General features: G+C 40.6%; 3 protein-coding genes across 4 annotated transcripts in view; 2 read left to right on the top strand and 1 right to left on the bottom strand.

The window, feature by feature from the left end:
• The first annotated feature begins 121 nt into the window (after positions 1–121).
• Positions 122–14,987, top strand: LOC134194718 (cytoplasmic dynein 2 intermediate chain 1-like). Of its 2 annotated transcripts, none has more exons than XM_062663664.1 (31): positions 122–226; positions 287–364; positions 536–1,131; positions 1,367–1,586; positions 1,666–1,706; positions 2,321–2,408; positions 2,768–2,809; positions 2,879–3,016; positions 6,008–6,160; positions 6,217–6,241; positions 6,852–6,973; positions 9,069–9,182; positions 9,407–9,518; positions 9,590–9,699; positions 9,821–9,947; positions 10,325–10,410; positions 10,475–10,545; positions 10,764–10,839; positions 11,311–11,419; positions 11,576–11,683; positions 11,749–11,813; positions 11,876–11,927; positions 12,286–12,358; positions 12,414–12,504; positions 12,775–12,841; positions 13,194–13,252; positions 13,309–13,354; positions 13,794–13,914; positions 14,010–14,066; positions 14,119–14,191; positions 14,709–14,987. In XM_062663664.1, the coding sequence occupies exons 1-31, from the start codon at positions 212–214 to the stop codon at positions 14,820–14,822; spliced, it is 3,249 nt and encodes a 1,082-aa protein (XP_062519648.1). In that variant the 5' UTR covers positions 122–211; the 3' UTR covers positions 14,823–14,987. The 2 variants fall into 2 exon arrangements, with proteins under 2 accessions (XP_062519648.1, XP_062519649.1); XM_062663665.1 differs by having other exon boundaries at positions 12,286–12,352.
• Positions 14,988–17,630: 2,643 nt separating this feature from the next.
• On the top strand, positions 17,631–18,991 carry LOC134195152 (TNF receptor-associated factor 6-like). The gene is made up of 3 exons (XM_062664161.1): positions 17,631–17,668; positions 17,729–17,800; positions 18,370–18,991. Exon 3 carries the CDS (start codon positions 18,370–18,372, stop codon positions 18,940–18,942), a length of 573 nt encoding a protein of 190 aa, XP_062520145.1. The 5' UTR covers positions 17,631–17,668; positions 17,729–17,800; the 3' UTR covers positions 18,943–18,991.
• A 188-nt stretch (positions 18,992–19,179) lies between these two features.
• Positions 19,180–22,370, bottom strand: part of LOC134194942 (low-density lipoprotein receptor-related protein 1-like) — a 10,485-nt gene continuing 7,294 nt past the window's right edge. Inside the window, exons 14-23 of the mRNA XM_062663930.1 lie at positions 21,891–22,022; positions 21,689–21,817; positions 21,458–21,574; positions 21,151–21,399; positions 20,956–21,084; positions 20,550–20,799; positions 20,377–20,489; positions 20,210–20,315; positions 20,029–20,146; positions 19,180–19,884 (exon numbers count right to left, since the gene is read on the bottom strand). Coding sequence (XP_062519914.1) covers positions 19,489–19,884; positions 20,029–20,146; positions 20,210–20,315; positions 20,377–20,489; positions 20,550–20,799; positions 20,956–21,084; positions 21,151–21,399; positions 21,458–21,574; positions 21,689–21,817; positions 21,891–22,022 — 1,739 coding nt within the window. The 3' untranslated portion in view covers positions 19,180–19,488. The remainder of the gene's footprint in view (positions 19,885–20,028; positions 20,147–20,209; positions 20,316–20,376; positions 20,490–20,549; positions 20,800–20,955; positions 21,085–21,150; positions 21,400–21,457; positions 21,575–21,688; positions 21,818–21,890; positions 22,023–22,370) is intronic.

Below are 22,370 nucleotides of genomic sequence, written 5' to 3' on the forward strand. Positions count from 1 at the left end.
TAGCTCTGATAATAGCTACTCACGACGCCCACAAATGTATTATAATTAATTAACTATAATGTTAGGATTTTATACGGGATGTTAATACAGTTATACGGGATATCAAAATTAGATTATCCGGGTAACTGGTTGCTCTCCTTGGGCACCATCCAACACAAACAATTTCCTCTTTCATTGTGATTGACGAGAGTCATAGGTTGTGTCGAATAGTATGCCATCAGATAGAGTGAGTCGAACAAACGTTCGTTTGATGCCAAATTGTTGATGATCTATTTTCTGACGTCAGAAGTCAAAGGGAAGCGCCAGTAGAGAGAAAAGCAAGGAGGACACTTGGCGTCCAGATGAGCTGTCTAAGTACACGCAGGTAAGACAAATGGTTTTATGTATGGCAGCTTGCTGGGCAAATGGAGCAAGTAATTGTTTTTAATTAATTATTAAAAAATTAATAAATTAAAATTATTAAATTTAATTGTTATGACTAAACATTGAAGATTTGTTAGTGTGTATGATTACACTGTTGAGGTGTGTCATCTAGGGCAGTAGAAGAGACTCGAGTGTAGATCGTAGAGACAGATCAAAATCTCAACGACAAGACCAAGCAGCAACAACAACAACAACTTCTCACGATTCTAGAGAGAGACAGAATGAAAGAGAAAGGAAGAGTCGAGGGTCAGTAACATCGACATCTAGAAAAGCTGAGAAATCTTCAAGTGAAGAGAAGACAGCACAAGGAAAATCAACAGACAGAAAGGATGATGTGATAAGAAGAGAGAAAAGAGATGGAAGGAAGAGAAGTGAAGACAGAGAAACAGCTGGAAGAAGCACAAAGCAGAAAGACGACGGAGCAAGATCAACTAGAGAGTCACTTCGTAAATCAATGAATGAAGAGCAAACAGTGAGAGGAAGATCAAAAGATAGAGAGACAAAAGAAGAAACAAGGAAGGAACAAAAGAAAGAAGAAAATAAAGGAACGGAAGGCAGAGAAATGACTGATAAAAGGGCAAGACAAAGAGATGGAGAAGCTACCAGCATGAGAAATGAGAGAGCAGGAAAGAGCAGAGATGTGGACGGTAAGGAAAAAAGAAAAGATAAGAATAGCACACAGAGCAAGAAGGAGAAACAGACAGCAAGGTAACTGGAGAATTATCTTAGACTATAGTATTGGAGGGATGCATCTCACAATATATTAGACTATTGTATTGGAGGGATGCATCTCACAATACAGTAGATTATTGTATTGGAGGGATGCATCTCACAATACACTAGACTATTGTATTGGAGGGATGCATCTCACAATACATTAGACTGGTAATTAATCTATTTGTATTTAATTAATGCAATGACTTGTGTTTCTTGTGTTTATTAGTTCTACAGCAACAGCAGCACATGACACAGAGCACACACTTCAAGCATCTGAACCAAATGCAGAACAAATCAGTAAACTATCCACCACAGAAGACATAGAGAAATCTGCAACTAAAGAAAAGAGAAGCAACAAATCAAAACACTCAAGACATGCCCAAGACAAAGAAAAACGATTGAAGCAACAGGGAAGCCCAAGACTAGAGAGGAAATCATTGCTGCAGGTATAACTATCTTATGTTGCAGAATGTGTTTACTATCTCTCTCTATGCATCGCACCATGGATTTCTGTTTTATGTTTAGACTCCTGACGCTAATCGGCTGGGCTTGCTGTCACCAGATCCGTAAGGCAACTGTTAATATTCCATGGTAGACAGACAGACAGACAGACAGACAGACAGACAGACAGATTGATTGAATCTGATTCAAAGTCTTTCTAATTGATTGAATCTGATTCACATGATCCCCTTTAACCAATTAGTAGTTAAATATATATTATATGTAGTTGTTAGTTGTTTTCTCTTGCTTTTATTGTCATAGGACAAACGTAGTTAGCCATTTGCTATTGCATCCTAATTCAAATATGAAAAATATATGTATTGACAGACAGACAGACAGACAGACAGACAGTAGTCTTGGTTAGTTGTGTTGTATGTAGATTTCAATGTTGAAAATATATGTATTAGACAGACAGACAATTTATTCTCATACAGATTCTACTGGTACACATGCTAGGTTTATTTAAATACAAATCAGTCCTTGCAAACAACAAAGTCATTAACTACTGGACTTGACCTTGAATGTACAGACAGACAGACAGACAGACAGACAGACAGACAGACAGACTTACAGACACACAAACAGACCCAACACTCAGTAGTCCAGAAAAAAACAATTGTAAGTATATCCACACGTACTCACATTGATGAATACAACTAACGTTTTTTGTGTGTTTTAGTGGATTGGAAAGCAGCAGTGGTAAAGACAGAGACAAAAAAGTTAAAGAACGTCAGCAACAAATGATGGCTGCTTTAGCAATGGCAGAGGTAGACTTGATTAATACTTTTATTGGGATGTTAGAATGAAGGAGGACAATAAACAGAAGTAGTTATACACACACACACACACACACACACACACACACACACACACACACACACACACACACACACACACACACACACACATACACACACACAGACAAATGGACACACACACACACACACACACACACACACACACACACACACACACACACACACACACACACATGCACACACACACACACACACACACACACACACACACACACACACACACACACACTTGAGTGCATATTTGATTGACAGATGAACAGACAAGCTGGAATGTAAGGCAGGCAAGCTAATTTCTATTATTACTTTAGCACGACAGAAAAATGGAGCAAAGGCAAAGATTGTTGGATGAGGTAATGCTCACAGCATTTTACATGCAATCACTATTACAAAGTGATTGCTTGCTGTTGCTGATATTGTAGATGGTAGGTGATACTGATTCTGATCCTGACATTGCACGTTTGGATACCAAGATGCCGATGCCTTCCACACTGACATCTGCAGATGACAAGACGGTCAGTGAGCTGGAAGAAGATGAATATGGCAACGACGACTTTGAGGTATTGAAAGCATTAGTGTTTTCATTTGTGTTTGTTTTTTCCAATCTGCATTTGTTCAGCTGTTGAGTATCTATTCAGTTGTCTAGTTCTTTGGTTATCTATTTTTATTTGTTTTTGTTTGTCTGTTTACCTGTCTGTCTGTTTGTCTGTCTCTGTGTCTATCTGTCTGTCTGTCTGTCTGTCTGTCTGTCTGTCTGTCTGTCTGTCTGTTTGTCTGTCTATCTGTCTGTCTGCCTGCCTGCCTGCCTGTCTGTCTGTCTGTTTGTCTGTCAATACATACGACTGCTCTGCCAACTTTTGAAGGAACTTCCATGCCTCTTCGCCCCATCTTCCGTAGTGCTCCAAGACCAAAGGAATCAGGGAAACAGACGTGCCACCAGGAAGTCTCTCTTTCTTGTATCTGGAGTGCTTTCTTTTCTCACTGCTTGGCTGCTGCTCCATCAATCTCAGCTGACTTGGGGAAGGTATCTGAGCTCCAAGGGTGAGCTAGTGCAATATCTAATTCGACATTAGCCCCTGAAGCTGAGTCAAACATTACAAGATTGGGTCTACAATCAGAGCTAGAATGAAGATGTCTTGGTTCTCGCTTGAAGTGTGCATGTACGTCTCAAAGGCAATCTCCCCAAGTAGCGGCAATGGTGTCATGGGACCAAACTGGCCCTTTGCCTGTTTTGCAGGTCAGCAGGTGATAACCACTGTTGTCCAGCTAAGCGCCACAGTTACATGATCCAGACCAATCAGACAGAGGCATGGCATCCCCAGACGAAGAAGAGTCGCCAAATGAAAATCATAAGTAGAGAGTGCGAACTCTTGATCGGTTGGTAAGGCAGACAACCAGGCACCTGCACCTTTGCTCTGGACAGATCTCAGTCGTGCAGCATCACATGCTGGAGCAGCACTGGACAAAAGATTCTCTGAATTGACTCAAGCTTGGCATTTGGAAAGCTGAAACTGCAACTTACCAACACTTGACAAACAATTGCTGAAAGACACGTCATCTGGGAGACATTCAGACAAAACCCTACCAATTGGACCATCTGATGATTTGACGAAACTATTGATGGATGGTAATATAGATTGAAATGAAAGGGCAGTTCGACAGCTGCATGAGCCCAAAACGCCACAAATGCAGGACGAGAAACAGGTGCTAAAGATGTCAAGCCAAATTCTCTCGTATTGATTGGAAGAGAAATTTGCTGCCAGGTGTTGTCAGGCAGTGAATCATAGCCTATAAGACAACAAAAGGTTGACCATGTTTGTGAATCATTAATAATTATGGCTGGGACCAGAAGGTCAGGACGAACAGTTCTTGCTAAATTATTCAGTCTTGGGACATGACACTTACGTAGCAATAGGTTGGCAGTCTGGGCATCATTCAATTTCAAGAGCTGGTTACACAAGTTGGATCCAGACTTAGCCGTGTCACAACAAACAGAAGTGACATAAGACGATGTTCCAACTGGTGTTCTTAGGAAGTTACAACCTGCAAACTTGACAGGAATTTGAGCAGCAGCAGTGGCAGACGGACAGAAGATCTTACATTTGTGATCGGCAACATCAAGCAACAGAGCAGAGAAGCTATTCTTGAAATCATGAAATGCAGACAAAACATCTTCTGATGAACCCAATAGGAATTCGTCATCCAAATAAGCAAGGAGATGAATCCTAGGATGGTGCTTTTGTAATTCCTTCAAAACTGGGTGAATTGCAGTAGCGAAAAGAGCAGGGCTCAAGGGATCTCTTTGGTGGACCCCTTCCTCTGATGAAATGAATACTGACGATGTGCCTTGCATGAAAATCAGGAAGCTTGAAGACCCATACTTCTGGAAAACATGACTTGATAGCTCAGGAAAAGACGCTGACAAAGTCTGAATTAAATGATGTTTGCTAACAGAATTGAACCCATCTTTTATGTCAGTTTTATTGCTATCCATTCTGGGTTTCGTTGTAAGATGAGATCAATATGGTGAATAATCAGCTCAGTGCCATTTGGAGTTGACACACTATGCTGTATGGGAGAAATGAAATTTTCAAATTCTGTTTTCATTTGCATGCACATTGCTTGAGCTTTTAATTGTTGGAGGCATTCCCCAATGGCAATGGGTCTGACATCTCTGTTTGCTTTAGGAAGGGTGATCAATCTTGAAGATGAAAGCAGTTTCACTGCGACAAAAGGCAAAGCTCCTTTTGCTATAACTGAACAAGCAGAGAATAGGTAGTCAGCTGTGGATATGTTTTCAACAAGAGCCTTGAAGTGTTCAAATTGCCAACCATCTCTTTATTGCATCAAACCACAAGGACTTGGACAGACTGATTGAATCTTTGCTTGGGGCAGTAGGGGAGGCGACATTCTTTGACCTGAAAGGATGTTTGCTTTCTAATTTTTGATGGTGTCCTTTGTAGCAGGCGCTAAGCCTTCTGTCTGTCTGTCTGTCTGTCTGTCTGTCTGTCTGTCTGTCTGTCTGTCTGTCTGTCTGTCTGTCTGTCAAATCTTTATATTTCATACATATGAACTATTACAAGCTATAGATACGAAAGTCTGTTATATATCAATTAGACTCACACGGGTCTCTAAAAAATTATCAACTTAGGTTGCATGCAATTGGACACTATATATGTCACTAATGTCATTTTCTTTGCTTCGTGAGCGGTTCATCTTCTGGATGAGAACCTTTGCGTTGCACATTTGGAGAGCTACAGCGAATCTTCTTCTCCAGTAGCACTTGAAATCTTGGTCACTGTTACCAAAGTCGATGTTTTTACTTAGTTGAGATAATTGAGACAGGAATGATTGTGCTTGTCTCCCCCAACGACCGAAGTGTTCCATAACTAGAGGCATGAAGTTGAGGCATAATCCACCCGACAGGACCTTCGACTGGTATTTCTTGACTTTCCTCTCTTTCCTTCTTACCGCTGCTGCCCCGTCTTCTCGGGCTGTCTGTCTGTCTGTCTGTCTGTCTGTTTCTTTGTTTGTCAATTTATGTCTTGTAGACGTATGACGAAGATTTTGAAGAAGAAGCTGAAACGGCAAGTGAATCCGACGACGAAGGAGTCGACCTCAAAGAAGTCATGCAAGCCATCAACAACGAGAACAAACACATTCGCTCCGGATCACATTCACGCCAACTGTCAGCAACACAATCAGTAAAACAACTTCAATGTTTTATAAAAACTTATCAACAGTGGAGTTTGCATTACAGACAGGAACAACCGACCAATCAAGAGGTATGCGTCCCACGTAATCGAGAGTTTTGTTTGATGTATTCTATTAGTGTTTCTTTCAAGAAAAAAGCAGAATTTGTATGTCAGCATGCATTGTAGATGTTTATGTAATGCAAGCAAGGTTATACATACGTACATGGATACATACATACATACATACATACATAGATACATACATGGATACATAGATACATGAATACATGGATACATGGATACATAGATACATGGATACATAGATACATGAATACATGGATACATGGATACATAGATACATGGATACATAGATACATGGATACATATATTAGATACATGGATACATAGATACATGGATACATAGATACATGGATACATGGATACATAGATACATGGATACATAGATACATAGATACATAGATACATGGATACATAGATACATGCAATGCATATATACATGCTGGTACATTGACATACACACAGCAGTAGTCTTGCTGACACTCACATAAGTAATATAGTAAAATGTTTGATATCAAGGAGAGTCATTGCTGCAATGGGTCGGATGTCATATATACTTGATTAGTGTATAGACTTGTGGTTGTTGAGTGTATTGATTTGTGAGTGTTACGTCTGTTTGTAGCATCACCGGACAGTCCTGTGCCTAGTGTGAAAACACATGGCAGGATGATCTTTAATTTCGTGTCGGCAGCTAAGCAGGAAGTGAGTCAACAAGTAGCAAGGAAGACAAAGAAACGAGGAGAGGTGGGAATACACAGAACACCATATGTTGACAATTGAGCAATTTTTAGTGCAATTGTTGTATTGGAGGGATGCATCTCACAATACACTAGACTATTGTATTGGAGGGATGCATCTCACAATACACTAGACTATTGTATTGGAGGGATGCATCTCATAATACACTAGACTATTGTATTGGAGGTATGCATCTCACAATACACTAGACTATTGTATTGGAGGGATGCATCTCACAATACACTAGACTGTTGTATTGGAGGGATGCATCTCACAATACACTAGACTGTTGTATTGGAGGGATGCATCTCACAATACACGGTCAAACCCATTTATTGAAATAAATAAACAAATGGGGAGCAGCTAGCAACCCCTGTCCAACACGGTTAACAATCCCGTGGCGACATATGGGACAGCAGCTAAGAGCTCTAGACTAGCTACAACGAAGTTGGCTAGCACAGCAAGACTAAAGTAAAAGAGAAGACTAAGTTAACCATTAATTAAACACAGTAACAAGGCTATGAACTGTTCCTCTTGATCCAGATTTTAAATGACTCTTCCATGACAGTCTTGATAATCTGAAGACACATGTTCTCCTTTGTCCTAGCTGGTATACGTAGTTCCGTGCACAAAGAATTCAAATTGGCATTATGAATAAAACCTCTCGATCCAACGAGAAGGTTAAATTGCCTTACGAGATATCTCTTTTCTGACAGAGACTGCACTAGGTCGTAATATCTTGCAGTTTTTCTTTCGTCAGCTGCATCGAAGTTGGACTCATGACAGACAGTAAGTTCTACTAGGTAAATTCTCTGTACCACGTCGTTCCATAGAATGACGTCAGGTCTTTTGGCGGTCACAACGATGTCTGTTGGAAATGGAACAGTGCTGCAGGCAAGATCAGCGAAAACGTTGTAATTACTGGTGGACGTATTCTGAGAGATGGTGTCGTAGATTATCTTGAGAACAGCGTCGTGCCGGGTATTATAACAGCCTCTCTTAAGGAGAACAGAACAATTATTTAGAACGTGTAGAAGAGTCTGTCGTTTATGGCAGAGTGGACATCCATCATTTGTTCTCTTCTTCCACAGCAGAAGATTGGCATTCGTTGGTAATGACTCCGAGACAGCATTTAGAATGAAAGAGAAATGTTCTGATGTTAAACTGTAAACAACTTTTGACCATAAATCTGGCGCAGAATTGTCAATCCGGCTTGTCGCTCCTTGCACTTTGCGGCTCTGCAGTGTCTCCAGAAGATGCTGCTGAAAGTACTTGTCAAGTCTGTTTTTGGTCTTTTCACCAAGCGACGAGCCTGACAGTCCAGGTGAGTCTGATAAAGAAACAAGTCCTTCTCTAACTGAAGAAAATCTCTCAGGGTGAAACCCATTCACAGCAGCTTTTGTTGCCAGGTACCGGATTGTGTTATCAGATGAGGTCAAAAAACGAGCAGATTTAGATGCCTGAAATTTTGAGGAGCAGTGCGAAAGACAAGGAAGGCCAAGACCACCTTTGGACTTTTCCAAATATAAACGAACAGTGCATGCGGATCTGGGTAGTTTCGTCCATTTCTTCAAGAAGTAAGTCACTATGCTGTCCACGTCTGTTCTAACCCAACTGGGAGCCAGTGGTACTAAAGACAGTGACCAAGCGAGCCTAGGAAACACTCCTTGACTGTAAAGCTTGAGTTTTCGGCAACAGCTAAGCAGACAAGAATCAACTTTTTCCATTAGTTGACGAACTTTAGCCTTTAGTGATTCCTTGAAAGACACAGTGCTCAACTTCCCATTTACTGGCATTCCCAAAAACTTGAAGGTGTCCTCACCAAGAAATGGAATTGAAGAACCAGAAACAGAAACGGCAGGGTCACGGGCATGGTAAGACGGCTTGAACGATAAACTGAGCGATGAACATTTTGAAGGCTTGATGGACAGTAGACTATTGTATTGGAGGAATGCATCTCATAATACACTAGACTATTGTATTGGAAGGATGTATCTCTCAGACCATTGTGTTGATAAGATTTGTTTAATTAAGTATACTTTTAAGTTACTTGTAATTTTCAATTTTAAAATTTTGTTATATTTTATTTATTGTATTGTAGGAGCTTTTGAATCTTATTGAGTTGGACTTCATTGCCGTTGACTTGTTAGACCTTGCTCCACAGTCAGAATATGAAGTGTACATGAAGTCATATGGTCGAGCAAACACAGCACAGGTTGGTGAGTTAACAAAAGAAAACTTGAAAGTCTAGGCAATAAAATGTATAGGAGGGATGCATCTCACACTACACTAGACTATTGTATTGGAGGGATGCATCTCACAATACACTAGACTATTGTATTGGAGGGATGCATCTCACAATACGTACACTAGACCATTATATTGGAGGGATGTTGTCTTTACACATAATTTCCCACATTTTTGTGGTTTGTTGTGTAGGCATATGTGCAGACAAACGAAGATAATATGGAACAAGATGTTCAGACTGAGGAGATAGAGGAAGTTGACAAATGGACACAACATCCACCAGAAGATCTACGAGGCTGTGGAGGTAACTTTAACTTTAATTAATTCTAACAGTTGCTAGGAGACCAAATACTTGTATGTACATTGTTGTTTTAGGGGTGACTGACACAGAAATGGAGTTTGAAGCTTTAACAGCAGCAAGTCATTATAGTCCTTTAACTGAAGACTCAATCAGATTGTCCAAGTTCTTGCAACAAGCTGCACAAGTAGATGGACACACACACACACACACACACACACACACACACACACACACACACATACACACACACACACACACACACGCACACTTTTGGCATTATTTTTTCACACTATGATGTTTTCTAGGTTTGCAGTGTGCTGTTGGAAGAAAACATAGCTGAAGTGTCAAGGGCACAAACTTTGCAGAGCAAAAGTGCTTATTCCTTTAGCTCAGGCTTTACCCATCTTGCCACCACAGCTTCAGTATTTGCTGGTTTGTTTATCATCGTGTATACTTGTATGTGTGCATTTGCTTATAAATTTGGCTGACTCTTTACTCTTTTAGTGTATTTTGTCTGTCTGTTTGTCTGTCTGTCTGTCTGTCTGTTTGTCCATCTGTCTGTCCGTCCATCCATCCGTCTGTCTATCTGTCTGTCTGTCTGTCTGTCTGTCTGTCTGTCTGTCTGTCTGTCTGTTTGTCTTTGACTATAGGTAGAACATTTTGTTTTAACAGTAATTGTTGTAGTAGTGAAGATTGTTGACAATAAACTTGATTCTGTCTGTCTGTCTGTCTGTCTGTCTGTCTGTCTGTCTGTTTTGTCTGTTTGTTTGTCTGTCTGTCTAAAGTAATCCATATACTGATCTTTGTAGGGAGGCACGTGAAGTCTATCAGTTTTAGTCCTGCTCAAACCAACCTCATACTGACTACCTACTCTGCAGCTCCAAGCAATGACAGAGTACATAAAATTGTTGATTAATTAATGTATCTAGACTTTATGCTTGTAGTATTATTGTTTGTAGAGTAATGATTTGTTTTCTGGTAATGGAGTCGTTTGTGTGTGGAACCTCAATGAACCATCAATGCCAGACAAGTATGTAGGAAGATAGATATCAATGTGTGCAATACATACACACACACACACACACACACACACACACACACACACACACACATGCACACACACACACACACACACACACACACATACACACACACACACACACACACACACACACACACACACACACACACACACACACACACACACACACACACACAAACACACAATTATTGGTTTGTCACTTTTAGAGTGTTGACATGTCAGTCGTTGACAACTTGCTCTTGCTTCAGTCCTAATAAAGCATCACTGGCGTTTGGAGGAACGGTGAGCTTCAACGTAGTGAACAGCCAGACAGTTAGGTGAATGGCAAATGAATGGGTGGGTGGTGAAGAGAGGATGGTGACAGCTAGGTTGGTAGTTGATGTGGTAGGATGAGTTGGTAGGTGGGTGAGCTGGTAAGTTGGTAGGTAGGTGAGCTGGTAAGTTGGTAGGTGGGTGAGTGGGTGGGTGAATGGGTGGGTGAGTGGGTGGGTGAGTGGGTGGGTGAGTGGGTGGGTGAGTGGGTGGGTGAATGGGTGGGTGAGTGGGTGGGTGAGTGGGTGGGTGAATGGGTGGGTGAGTAGGTGGGTGGGCATGTTAATAGTTGTGGTTGTAGTTCTGTTGGTAGGTGTGAGTTGCATCTGTGTTATGTCTCAGATTTGTGTTTGTTCTTCGTTGTCCTTTAGCCAAATTGCTTTAGTGTGAATTGAGTTACTTGTATTGTGATGTTGATGTTGATTGTTTGTGTTGCTATAGGAGGATGGGTCGGTTGTTGTGTGGGATCTTCGCGAGTCTATTGTTATGCACAGGACGTACCAACTGGGAGATAGGGAGTGGATTGTTAGATCTCCGACCTACAGTACAGGTATGGATGTACACACACACACACACACACACACACACACACACACACACACACACACACACACACACACACACACACACACACACACACACGCACAGACACACACACACCTTTATTGATCAGTTCTAGTATTGTTCATGTTTACTTCTTGTCTAGCTGGTATTTCCTCTCCCGACAATCATCACAGTCCCATCTGTTCTGTTTGCTCTATAACTTCTCCTTATCATAATCTTAACAGACATCACGCATTCCATCTAAAACACGGTGCAACATTTCAAGTCACGTGATCTCATTCTACATCACTGTTACTCTGTTGTTCTGTTGTGTAGATGATGCAGCTGGTCTGTCTTTCCAGGTGGCAAGTCTCGATGAGTGTGGACAGTTGAATATTTGGGTGTGTAAATGAGGATGATTGCTGAGAATTTGTTAGTTATGTGTGAGATTGTGTTGCGTTAGGTTGTTGTTGAAATGACCAAACCAGATCCTGCTGGATCAGAATCTGACTTGGGTATGTCGTTGTAAGTATGAGTAACAAACAGGCATACAGTTGGACAAACAAGCATACATACAGATAGACAGACAGACAGACAAACAGACAACACACACACACACACACACACACACACACACACACACACACACACACACACACACTCACTCACATGTTCACACACAACACACACGGCACTCACATGTTCACACACACACACACACACGCGTGCACACACACACACACACATGCACTCACACCCTCACACATGCACGCATGCACACATGCACACACACACACACACACACACACACACACACACACACACGAGAAGAGAGGAGAATACAAACAGTTGAATGGCCCTTTTTTGTTGCAGGTCTTATTCCTGGTGGACGAGTGAAACTAGTGAAGAGCACATCCATATCTTTACAGCCTCCACCACGGCAAAAGTTTTGTCCAAACCTCCAATCACTGTTTAAGTAATTATTGTTTTTATTATTTTAGGCTTTTTTCTTATCCTGTTACATCAATAAGAACTTTTCATGTTCAGTTTTCTCCTGATGATCCTAACCATTTCTATGTGGCCACTAACTTGGTATAGTGTGTGTGTGTGTGTGTGTGTGTGTGTGTGTGTGTGTGTGTGTGTGTGTGTGTGTGTGTGTGTGTGTGTGTGTGTGTCACTGTGTGTGTGTGTGTGTCTGTCTGTGTGTGTGTCTGTGTGTGTGTGTGTGTGTGTCTGTGTGTTTGTCTGTGTGTGTGTCTGTGTGTGTCTGTGTCTGTGTGTGTCTGTGTCTGTGTGTCTGTGTGTCTGTGTTTGTGCATATGTTTCCGTTAGTTGTAGTTTATTGTGATTATTCATGCTCAGGGTTGTGTTCTCCATGGTGTAAGGTATGGTGGCAAGGCTGTACCTCGTGCCTTTAGGACTATCGGAGGTGAGTAATGAAGAAATAGATTTAAAGTAATTAAACAAATAGAGAATTATAATGGATAAGCAACTAGTCTAGTACGTGGACTGACAGACTACAGACTGAGACAGACAGACAGACAACAACTAACAGGCAGACAGACAACAAACAGACAGATGGACGGACGGATGGACAGACAGACAGACAAACAGACAGGATGGCCAAACAAGGACTGAACAACTGCTAACTGATGGCTATGCCATTAGACAAGTACAAGAGGCAGGAAATAGCACTCAAACACATGAGGCAATTGAAAACTGGTTAAATGGTAAGACGTGCTGAAAAAGTTAAACTGTCTAACCATTTTTGTCTTTTGTAGATGACATTGTGGATGTGACTGCTATTGATCTGTCACCATTCTCTAGTCAATTCTTATTGGTCAGTTTAAGTATTGTGCCTTTGAGACTCTCGTGTTTATGTTTGAGTTGTTGTAGGTGGGATGCAGAGACGGGTCTTTACGACTTCACAGTACACAAAGAGGTGTTTCTCTTCATCAGTTTACTGGTGTAGCTTGTCACTAAGTGTATCTGTCTGTCTGTTTGTTGTTGTCTGTCTATCTGTCTGTCTGTCTTCTCTGTCTGTCTGTCTGTTTGTTGTTGTCTGTATGTCTGTCTTTCTGTATGTCTGTCTATCTGTTTGTCTGTCTGTTTGCCTGTTTGTCTGTTGTCTGTCTGTCTGCCTGTTTGTTTGTTTGTTTGTTTGTTTGTGTGTCTGTCTTTGTTGTTTGTCGGTTTGCTTGTGTGTGTCATTTGTTTGTTCATCATTTGCCTGTTTGTTTGTTTGTGTGTCTGTCTTTGTTGTTTGTCGCTGTGTGTGTGTGTGTGTGTGTGTGTGTGTGTGTGTGTGTGTGTGTGTGTTGTTTGTTTGTTCATCTGTTGAGCAGCACATTGATGTTGTTTCTACTTTATTTATCTTTTAGAGCTACCAATATTAACATGGCACACATTTTCCTACGGTTCCGAAATCCAGTCTCTTTGCTGGTCACGAAGTAGACCTCATGTTTTCTACGTTCTGACCAACGACTCAACTCTACACATCTGGTAAACTGATCATATCCATCAAGCAAACACTCTAATTTCCATTTGTCGTTTCAACTTCCATTTTATTTAAATTTTGTGATTCTATTTATTTCTAGGGATTTAAAGCAAAGTGATTTTGCTCCTGTTGCTAGTCACAAGTCAAGCCAGGGAGGGTAAAATGATTGTGGTTGGTGACTTAGAGCATTGGCAAACGTTATGGTTTAGATTGGTTGCATTTGGTTTGTCTAATGATCATGCATCGTTGGGAACTGGATTGCCGGGCAGACAAGATGAAATGGTCAGTCGATAGATTGATTGTGCATCCCTCCAATACATTAGTCTAGTGTACTGTGAGATGCATCTCTCTAATACAGTAGTCTAGTTATTGTGAGATGCATCCCTCCAATACAATAGTCTAGTGTATTGTGAGATGCATCCCTCCAATACAATAGTCTAGTGTATTGTGAGATGCATCCCTCCAATACAATAGTCTAGTGTATTGTGAGATACATCCCTCCAATACAATAGTCTAGTGTACTGTGAGATGCATCCCTCCAATACAATAGTCTAATGTATTGTGGGATGCATTCCTCCAATACAATAGTCTAGTGTATTGTGAGACGCATCCCTCCAATACAATAGTCTAGTGTATTGTGAGATGCATCCCACCAATACAATAATTCAATGTATTGTGAGATGCAGCTCTCTAATACAATAACCTAATTTATCGAGAGATGCAGCAATAGTTAAAATCTGCGTTTACATTTTAAATGGTCGTGCATCTGCAAACTGTCTAACGTGCAGTTATCTGTCAGGTGTTAGCATTTGCTAATGGTTCTGTGGAAAGTCACGTGATCAACAAGCAATTTTCCGTTTGTCAACCTGATGAAGTGATGATCTTTACAAACTACTTGCACAGCTGCCTGTAGTGTGCCTTCAAATGTCATTGAACAGAGAAATTGGAATCACTATATTATGTATATAGCACATTTGTCTAACATTCGTCGGTTTCTGTGCAGCTTATTTTTGGAAAGTTTGCTCATTTGGCCAATTTGAATTTATGAAACTACAGACAACATAATTTTGACATGTGACTTTGTTAATGGATCTGGAATCTTTCAGTGTAACCTTGTCACTCTGACTGCACAGCAATGCATTTAATTTAATTAGTATATGATTGCAGTAACCTCTAACAGCAGATTAATTAATTAAAGTTAATTAAGAGTAATTAATTAAAGTTAATTAAGAGTACTCAATTACTATGGGAATTCTATTGAGACTTTCCCGGAAATATCTGAAAGCATGGAAACCTTTTCATCTTCCGCTTTCTGGCCTGTAAAGCACGCTGAGGGTAGTTTGATTGGCTGCCATGGCAACCAATTTGGAAATACATGTATCATCACGTGATTTGAAGTCCTGATAAAAACGCGCGAAACTGTAAATGAAATGGGATGTCAGTGCTTATTTTATACTGCAGTTCAGAGAAGTCGTGCTAGAACTTCTAGTAACTAAGAAAAGCAGTTAGAGATGAGTGCCGAAGAGTGGGTCAGGAGGGCTGTATTTGAGGTGATTAATATTCTGCAACGCTTTCACTCATGAGTGCTTGTGCAACTGAAGCAACAGCAATTCCTGTTGCATTGACTTGTTGTTATTATAGTTGCCTTGCTTATTGGCTTTCTGTTTCAGTCGTCTTTCCAGAAAGATCCAATCGAATACAGTACGCGGGAAAAGTTTAGTAGGCTGGCATCAGGAATTCATGACGTAGGCTTGTCATGACCTGGTTACATGCAGCATATGGTAGTAAATACAGATTCCTTTGAATTGAAATGACAAGAAAGACAAAGATTTGATCATGGGCGACAATAAAATTGCATGTGGTGGCAAGTGCTAACTAGGGAACGCCATCAGTGTGCAGCAAGTGAATCTAGTTAATTAATGTAACGACAGGCTTTGAACAGGCAATTTTACAATCAAATCAACGCTAGTGTTGGTATACCTAGTTAGGCCTACTGCAGTACAAAAATCGAAAATTATTTTTTGAGCTAAATTAAAAGATCTACATATGTGTACTTTAGAAAAAATAAAATTAGATATTTTTGCGAATGTACCGGGAGGAATGAGAGCAGTTGAAAGTTACTTCCGTTTTCCATTTCCAGAATGGGAGAGCACATCGACGTCATTGGAGGCACCCTATCCATTGTTGCTATTCGAGTATGGTACGGCATTGTGTTGCAGCAGGCTGCAACAACTCTAGTCAGTCTGGATTTAGTGTATTTCGGTTTCCCAAACTCCACACCTTCGTAAAAGGTGGGAAAAACAAACTAATTAGGTACGTCTAGAACGGCTGGGAAGAGCACAATGGAGTCTGCAGCTGTCACTTCGAAGAACACTGTTCTAGGAAAGAGTCTGAGTTGTTTCAAAGCTTTGGACTCAGCAGCAAGAGAGAAGGCTATAGTCTGATGTAGTGCCAGCCATTTTCGTACAGCAGGTTGATTCTGCACACCGCAACCGCCCCAGAAGAAGAAGAGGCTTGGCTTCGAGAAGCGAGAAAGAGGTAAACGCAGTTGCCTGTTATAATTAATCACCAAAACGAACAAATAAGTAATCGTTTCACTTTCAGTTGTTAGAAGAAGCTCTTAGTTGTTTCTGTGGAAGGAGAGAGGCGTGAACATTCACAAACTGTGATGTCTTCGGAAAGCGAAAGTGACACTGCACCACGTATTATTAGGATGATGGGGTTACGTATTACTCATATGCAGATGGCGGTAGTGCTCTCATTCCATGTTCTTGGCGATACTGATAGTACGCTGTTTGCAGTACAGTACTGTACCCATACGTCAAGACAGTTGTAACGAAAACCAGGGTGATCTACAATGCACTGCAAACTGGTGTGGTATTCTCTCATTCTGGAGAGAACTGCGATTTCGTTGCAACACACACACACACACACACACACACACACACACACACACACACACACACACACACACACACACACACACACACACACACACACACACACACACACACACACACACACACACACACACACACACACACACACACACACACACACACACACACACACACACACACACACACACACACACACACACACACACACACACACACTTGCACACACACACTTGCACAGTACTCATTATTAGTAACCGCAATCACACCTAGCGAAGCCACTTCGTGTTGTTGGCAACTTCCGCTTCTGCGCTTACCACGACATCAGACAGCCGTTCACTGCATTCGTCAACATCAGCAGGTGAGGGAAATTCATCAGTAGATGCACTGTCAGCGAGTGTCCACACATCGAACGTCTTCTGCTGCGACAATGTCGACGGACTGAGAGATTGCTCTCCCGCGTGTTCCAGCACTTCGCTCAACGAAGAATCTGAGAACGACGAATCTTCTGAATTGCTTTCCGAATCCCTACGCGTAGCAAGGTCGCTCCAACGTTCTTCTCGCGCTGGAGCAATTCTGGCAAAAGCTCCTCCTCCTCGCGTGATTCACGTGCGTTTAGCTCAGCGACTGCGCGGAAGAGCCTGGCTTGCGAGGCTATTATAGCGCTACTTTGACCGCCCCATTCCGGAAATAGTATTGCGAAAGTAGCTTTGGACTGCTCTCATTCTCTCAAAACTCGTGCTAAAAATGTAATTATATTTTTAAAATCCACGAGCGTAAAGTTCTTGGTCTTAAAGTGAAGTGCAACAACCATGGAGATGGATATGGATGTGCATGGATTGGAGAGTTGCGTGATCTGCAGGTTAGTCAATTAAATAATAATATAAATTTGAAAAGTTGGCAACTCAAAATTTTTAATCAGAAACACGCAGATGATGGATGTGATTTTGCTCAAGTTTATTGTGAATTTCTGTCTGTTGGATGTTCTCACAAGGTATGTTTAGAGATGACAAACTGACAGATTGATAAACAGACAATTGACAAACAATCATGCAAATTGATGAACAAGTGGATTACATGTGTACATGTATATACACAAAGACGATAGACAAATTAGATAACAAGACGAGCTGAATATTAATTACCATGCAGGAGCCCACTCTAGTAGCAAAAAGCATATCTAGATAACTACTGTATGTTTGGGACTAAACTATAAGATGGTGTTGATTTTTGTTTGACGATACAACTAGAGGATTTCAGACAAAAAAACTCTGAAACACATTGTAACAGATGTGGTGCACATTACCTTAGTAGTACATTGATATTACTTAGCTAATATAGCTAGGTGATACCCTGGGCATGATATGAGGCCTAGGCGATATAGATGTACACCTAGATGAAAGTGACACTTAATTGTAGAAAGTGGAGTTGTATGTATGTTAATCGTTTCGCAATTACACGTACTGTATGTACCCAGCTAGTGCACAGATGGATTCGATCTTGGCTACTGCGCTCTGCATCCATTTCTTTGAGACACGATTAACCGAATGCTGTTACTTTCAGATGAAGAAGAGAGATGTTGGTGATCATGAAAACAAGTGCAGCAAAGAGCATATGCGATTACTCCTAAAGAAAGTTGATGATATAAATGCCCGGCTTCAACATCAACCTTCTGAACGCTGCAAGTTCATGTGGAGGATAGAGAACTGGAGCGAAACTCTTGAAAATGCCAAAAGAAAACAAACAACAGATTTGCATAGCAGTGCCTTCTACACGGGTTATCCAGGATACAAATTATGCATGCGTATCCACCCTGATGATTGTACAAGTGGTTATGTGGGTGTGTATCTAGTCATCATGAAAGGTGACTTTGATCATCAATTGCGGTGGCCGTTTCCTTATTCCTATAGACTAACTGTCATCGACCAGCAGCCTGATGGAAACAATGTGAGCATATGGTTTGATCCAACTGCACCAGGTGCAGAGAGTAGCTTTGAGAGAAAAACTCATGAATTGAAATCATTAGGATTAGGATGTGGGCGCACTAAATTTATTAGTCACTTGGACTTGACAAAGCGGGCTTACATCAGAGATGACTCTCTACTTGTACGTGCAGAAATTCTGATCAAGAAATAAGACATCGAACATGCAGTATCAGTTGATACTTCAATATCAGCTTAGTGCAGCTGTGCAGTTTATACTGCAAACTTGAGTCATGCATAGCATAGCTTATGTGCTAAAATATGCGTGTTCATGGATATGTCATTAGACTTTATTATGTGCAGATTGCTTTCTTATTTGTAATGCGAACAGTTGCTGCTGAGATACCAACTACCTACTGACTGCGTCACTTGTGCCAATGTTTGACTCAATGATTGGCATGTATTGAAAAGTGCATTCATTGCCACATACTGTAATGATTATATATACAGACATGACAAGCAGTAGACAAACGTTTCACAAACCTTGCTCACTAATAGAGAGTCATGCATGATATAATACAATCGCATATCTAAATCATAATGCTATGCAGTAATAAACGATAACAGCAATTCGTAAAATGTTTGACATACTAAATTGTGTTCTTGCGAAACGAACGCGTGCATGCATGTAGTGGTGTATTAAAATGATGTAACGACATACGTTGTCTTATCGTTCAAAAATGTGGAAAAATTATGAACACTACGGAAGTTCTTCATACAAATCATCATCACCTGGAGTATCATTGATATTCACACTTCCATCAGCTTGCTGACTGGGAATACTTTCGTAGTTGTCATAGACATTAGAAGCAGAAGCAGACGTGTTACACTCTACGCTCGTTTGGTTGTCGTAAGGATTTTGGTTGCTGCTTGTATTGACCTTATTGTCGTACGAAGAAATTGTGTCTCCACTCTCATTCATGGGGTTGCTCTCTTTTTTCACTGGATCATCCACTGTAGCAACAGCTTCGAATTGAGCAGGCTGTTCGTAGTCTAATTGACGAGGCTGGTCATAGCCTCCTGTTTCTTTATGGTGACTGCTGGTTGGTATGTCAATGACGTCACTGTATAAGGGATTGTCAAGGTTGGCTCCACTCTACAGCAGCAACCAAGGGTAACCAACAACAATCAAATATCTCTCGTGTGTGTGTGTGTGTGTGTGTGTGTGCATGTGTGTGTGTGTGTGTGTGTGTGTGTGTGTGTGTGTGTGTGTGTGCGTGGTGTGTGTGCATGTACCTACCTCACTACTGGTTTTCTGCGGTATAGCAGGTAGTTCATCGTATGCAGGATTCTGAAACACCGTGCCTTTCTTGTCTAGAGTGTCACCATCTTCACTAGTATGCATTTTACTTCGCTTCCTATATACACACCAAAATAACTACAAACTCTTGAACAACAACAACAACAACAAGAGTGCTGACTTGTAGCGATAGTAGACAAAGGCCACGATCAAGATAACAATAGCAATTAGAATGACTACCCCAATGACAATGTAAACCTGCTGGTTAGAAGACTGCGAATCCCTAGCTGGAGAGAGCAGTTGCAGATCACCCAATAGAATAAGTTGTATTACACCTACACTACTTACCCTTTGATTCTGCTATTTCAAAACATTGAAGTATCTCTTCTTCTGTTTGTTCAGAAAGGCACTCGGGATGACGTGGATTTTTGCACTGATCACCAGTCCAGAAGATAGTACAACTGCAATCAATAATAAAACATCAAAATGTGAAGTACGTACACCAATGCAGCAATCATTACGTGCAGACGGGTGAGTCAAGTTGCACTTCACATGACCCACCGTTTAGACAGAACGAAGATAAGCAGGGATTTTCAACTTGAGCTGATGACGATGGAGATGGAAGAGTGTCATATGTTATATGTGTTTCACAGTTGGCACCCGTGTAGTCTGGGGTACATGAACAAATTCCTTGCTCTCTGTCACACGTCGCACCATTTAAGCAAGAACACTCCATCAAGCAATCAGAGCCGAACGTTCCCTCTGGACACTCTTTCAAACAAAATATGAGTGTGAGTGATGTGATATAATATTACAAAACTGTGTGTGTGTGTGTGTGTGTGTGTGTGTGTGTGTGTGTGAGTGTGTGTGTGTGTCTGTCTGTCTGTCTGTCTGTCACTGTGTGTGTGATACAAACAATACTCATACCATCATCGCAATCGTTTCCTGTCCATCCAGGTGTACAGCTACAGTCTCCAGTCACGTGATCACATTCGGCTCCATTCTGACATGTACACTGCTGACCACACGCATCACCAAACGAACTATGAGGACACGCTGTATTAAAAACATATTCAGAAAATCTAAATTTTGGATCAGACATTGTGTATACATGTACTGTACCTTTTTCACATCGTAATCCTTCGTAACCCGGTGCACAGTTACACTGGCCACTAACGTCATTACAAGAGATGGAATTCGACGAACAGTCACATGTCTGAGAGCAGGTAGAACCAAACGTGAATGTAGGACACACAGTCTCGGGTGCTGCTGTGCCAGTGTGTGGCACCAGTACTGCTGTGGTAGTCTGTGGCGCTGCTGTGGTAGTTTGTGGTGCTGCTGTGGTAGTCTGTGGCGCTGCTGTGATGGTCTCTAAAATTATATTTTGCATGATTAAGATACTGTGCATGTGTTATAGTTAGTAACTCACGATTTTCACAGAGACTGCCGTCATATCCCGACTTGCATACACACGAGCCATCACTTCCACACACTCCACCATTCAGACACGAGCAAAGAACACAATTAGGGCTCTTTGGGTCACATTCTACGTACACATAATGTGGTCAGTTTCAAAGCAACGTTAAATATTTAATATCAATTAATATATTTAATTATTATCAATTAATTTAATTAATATATTTAATTAACAGTATCTCACGTTCTGAGCAATCATAACTGCGGTATCCATTCGGACAAGTGCATTCTCCTGTCACATGTGAGCAATCTCCTTGGTTCTTACAAACACAATCCTCATCACAGTCGGCACCATACTTTCCTGTGCTACAGACTAGCACGTAGAAATCAATGCATTCAATTGAGTGAGAGTATACGACATGGCCTCATTCTGTGTATACACATACCTTGATCACAGTACTGTCCAGTATATCCGGAATCGCACGTACAATTTCCATCGATAGGATCACATAAACCGTGTTGACATTTACAGTCCTTAGTACAGCTGTTTGCAACGTCGTACTTACCAGTAGGACAACCTAAAATAATAATATAAATAATAACTAATAATATATATATATAATAATATAAATAACAACTAATAATAATAATATATATAATAATATAAATAATAACTAATCATAATAATATATGTGTGTGTATTTTTAAAATGTAAATTTTTTAAAATTTAAAATTAAAAATAAATAATACATAATAATATAAATAAATAACTAACAATATAAATAATATAATATATATTTAAATTTTTAAAAATAAAAGAATAAAAAATATATAATAATATAATATAAATAATTTCTTTATATTTTATATATATAGTATATTTTTATACTTTTATAGGTCCCACAATATAAATAATTCACTAATAA

Source organism: Corticium candelabrum, chromosome 19, assembly GCF_963422355.1.
Source record: "Corticium candelabrum chromosome 19, ooCorCand1.1, whole genome shotgun sequence".
Lineage (NCBI taxonomy): Eukaryota > Metazoa > Porifera > Homoscleromorpha > Homosclerophorida > Plakinidae > Corticium > Corticium candelabrum.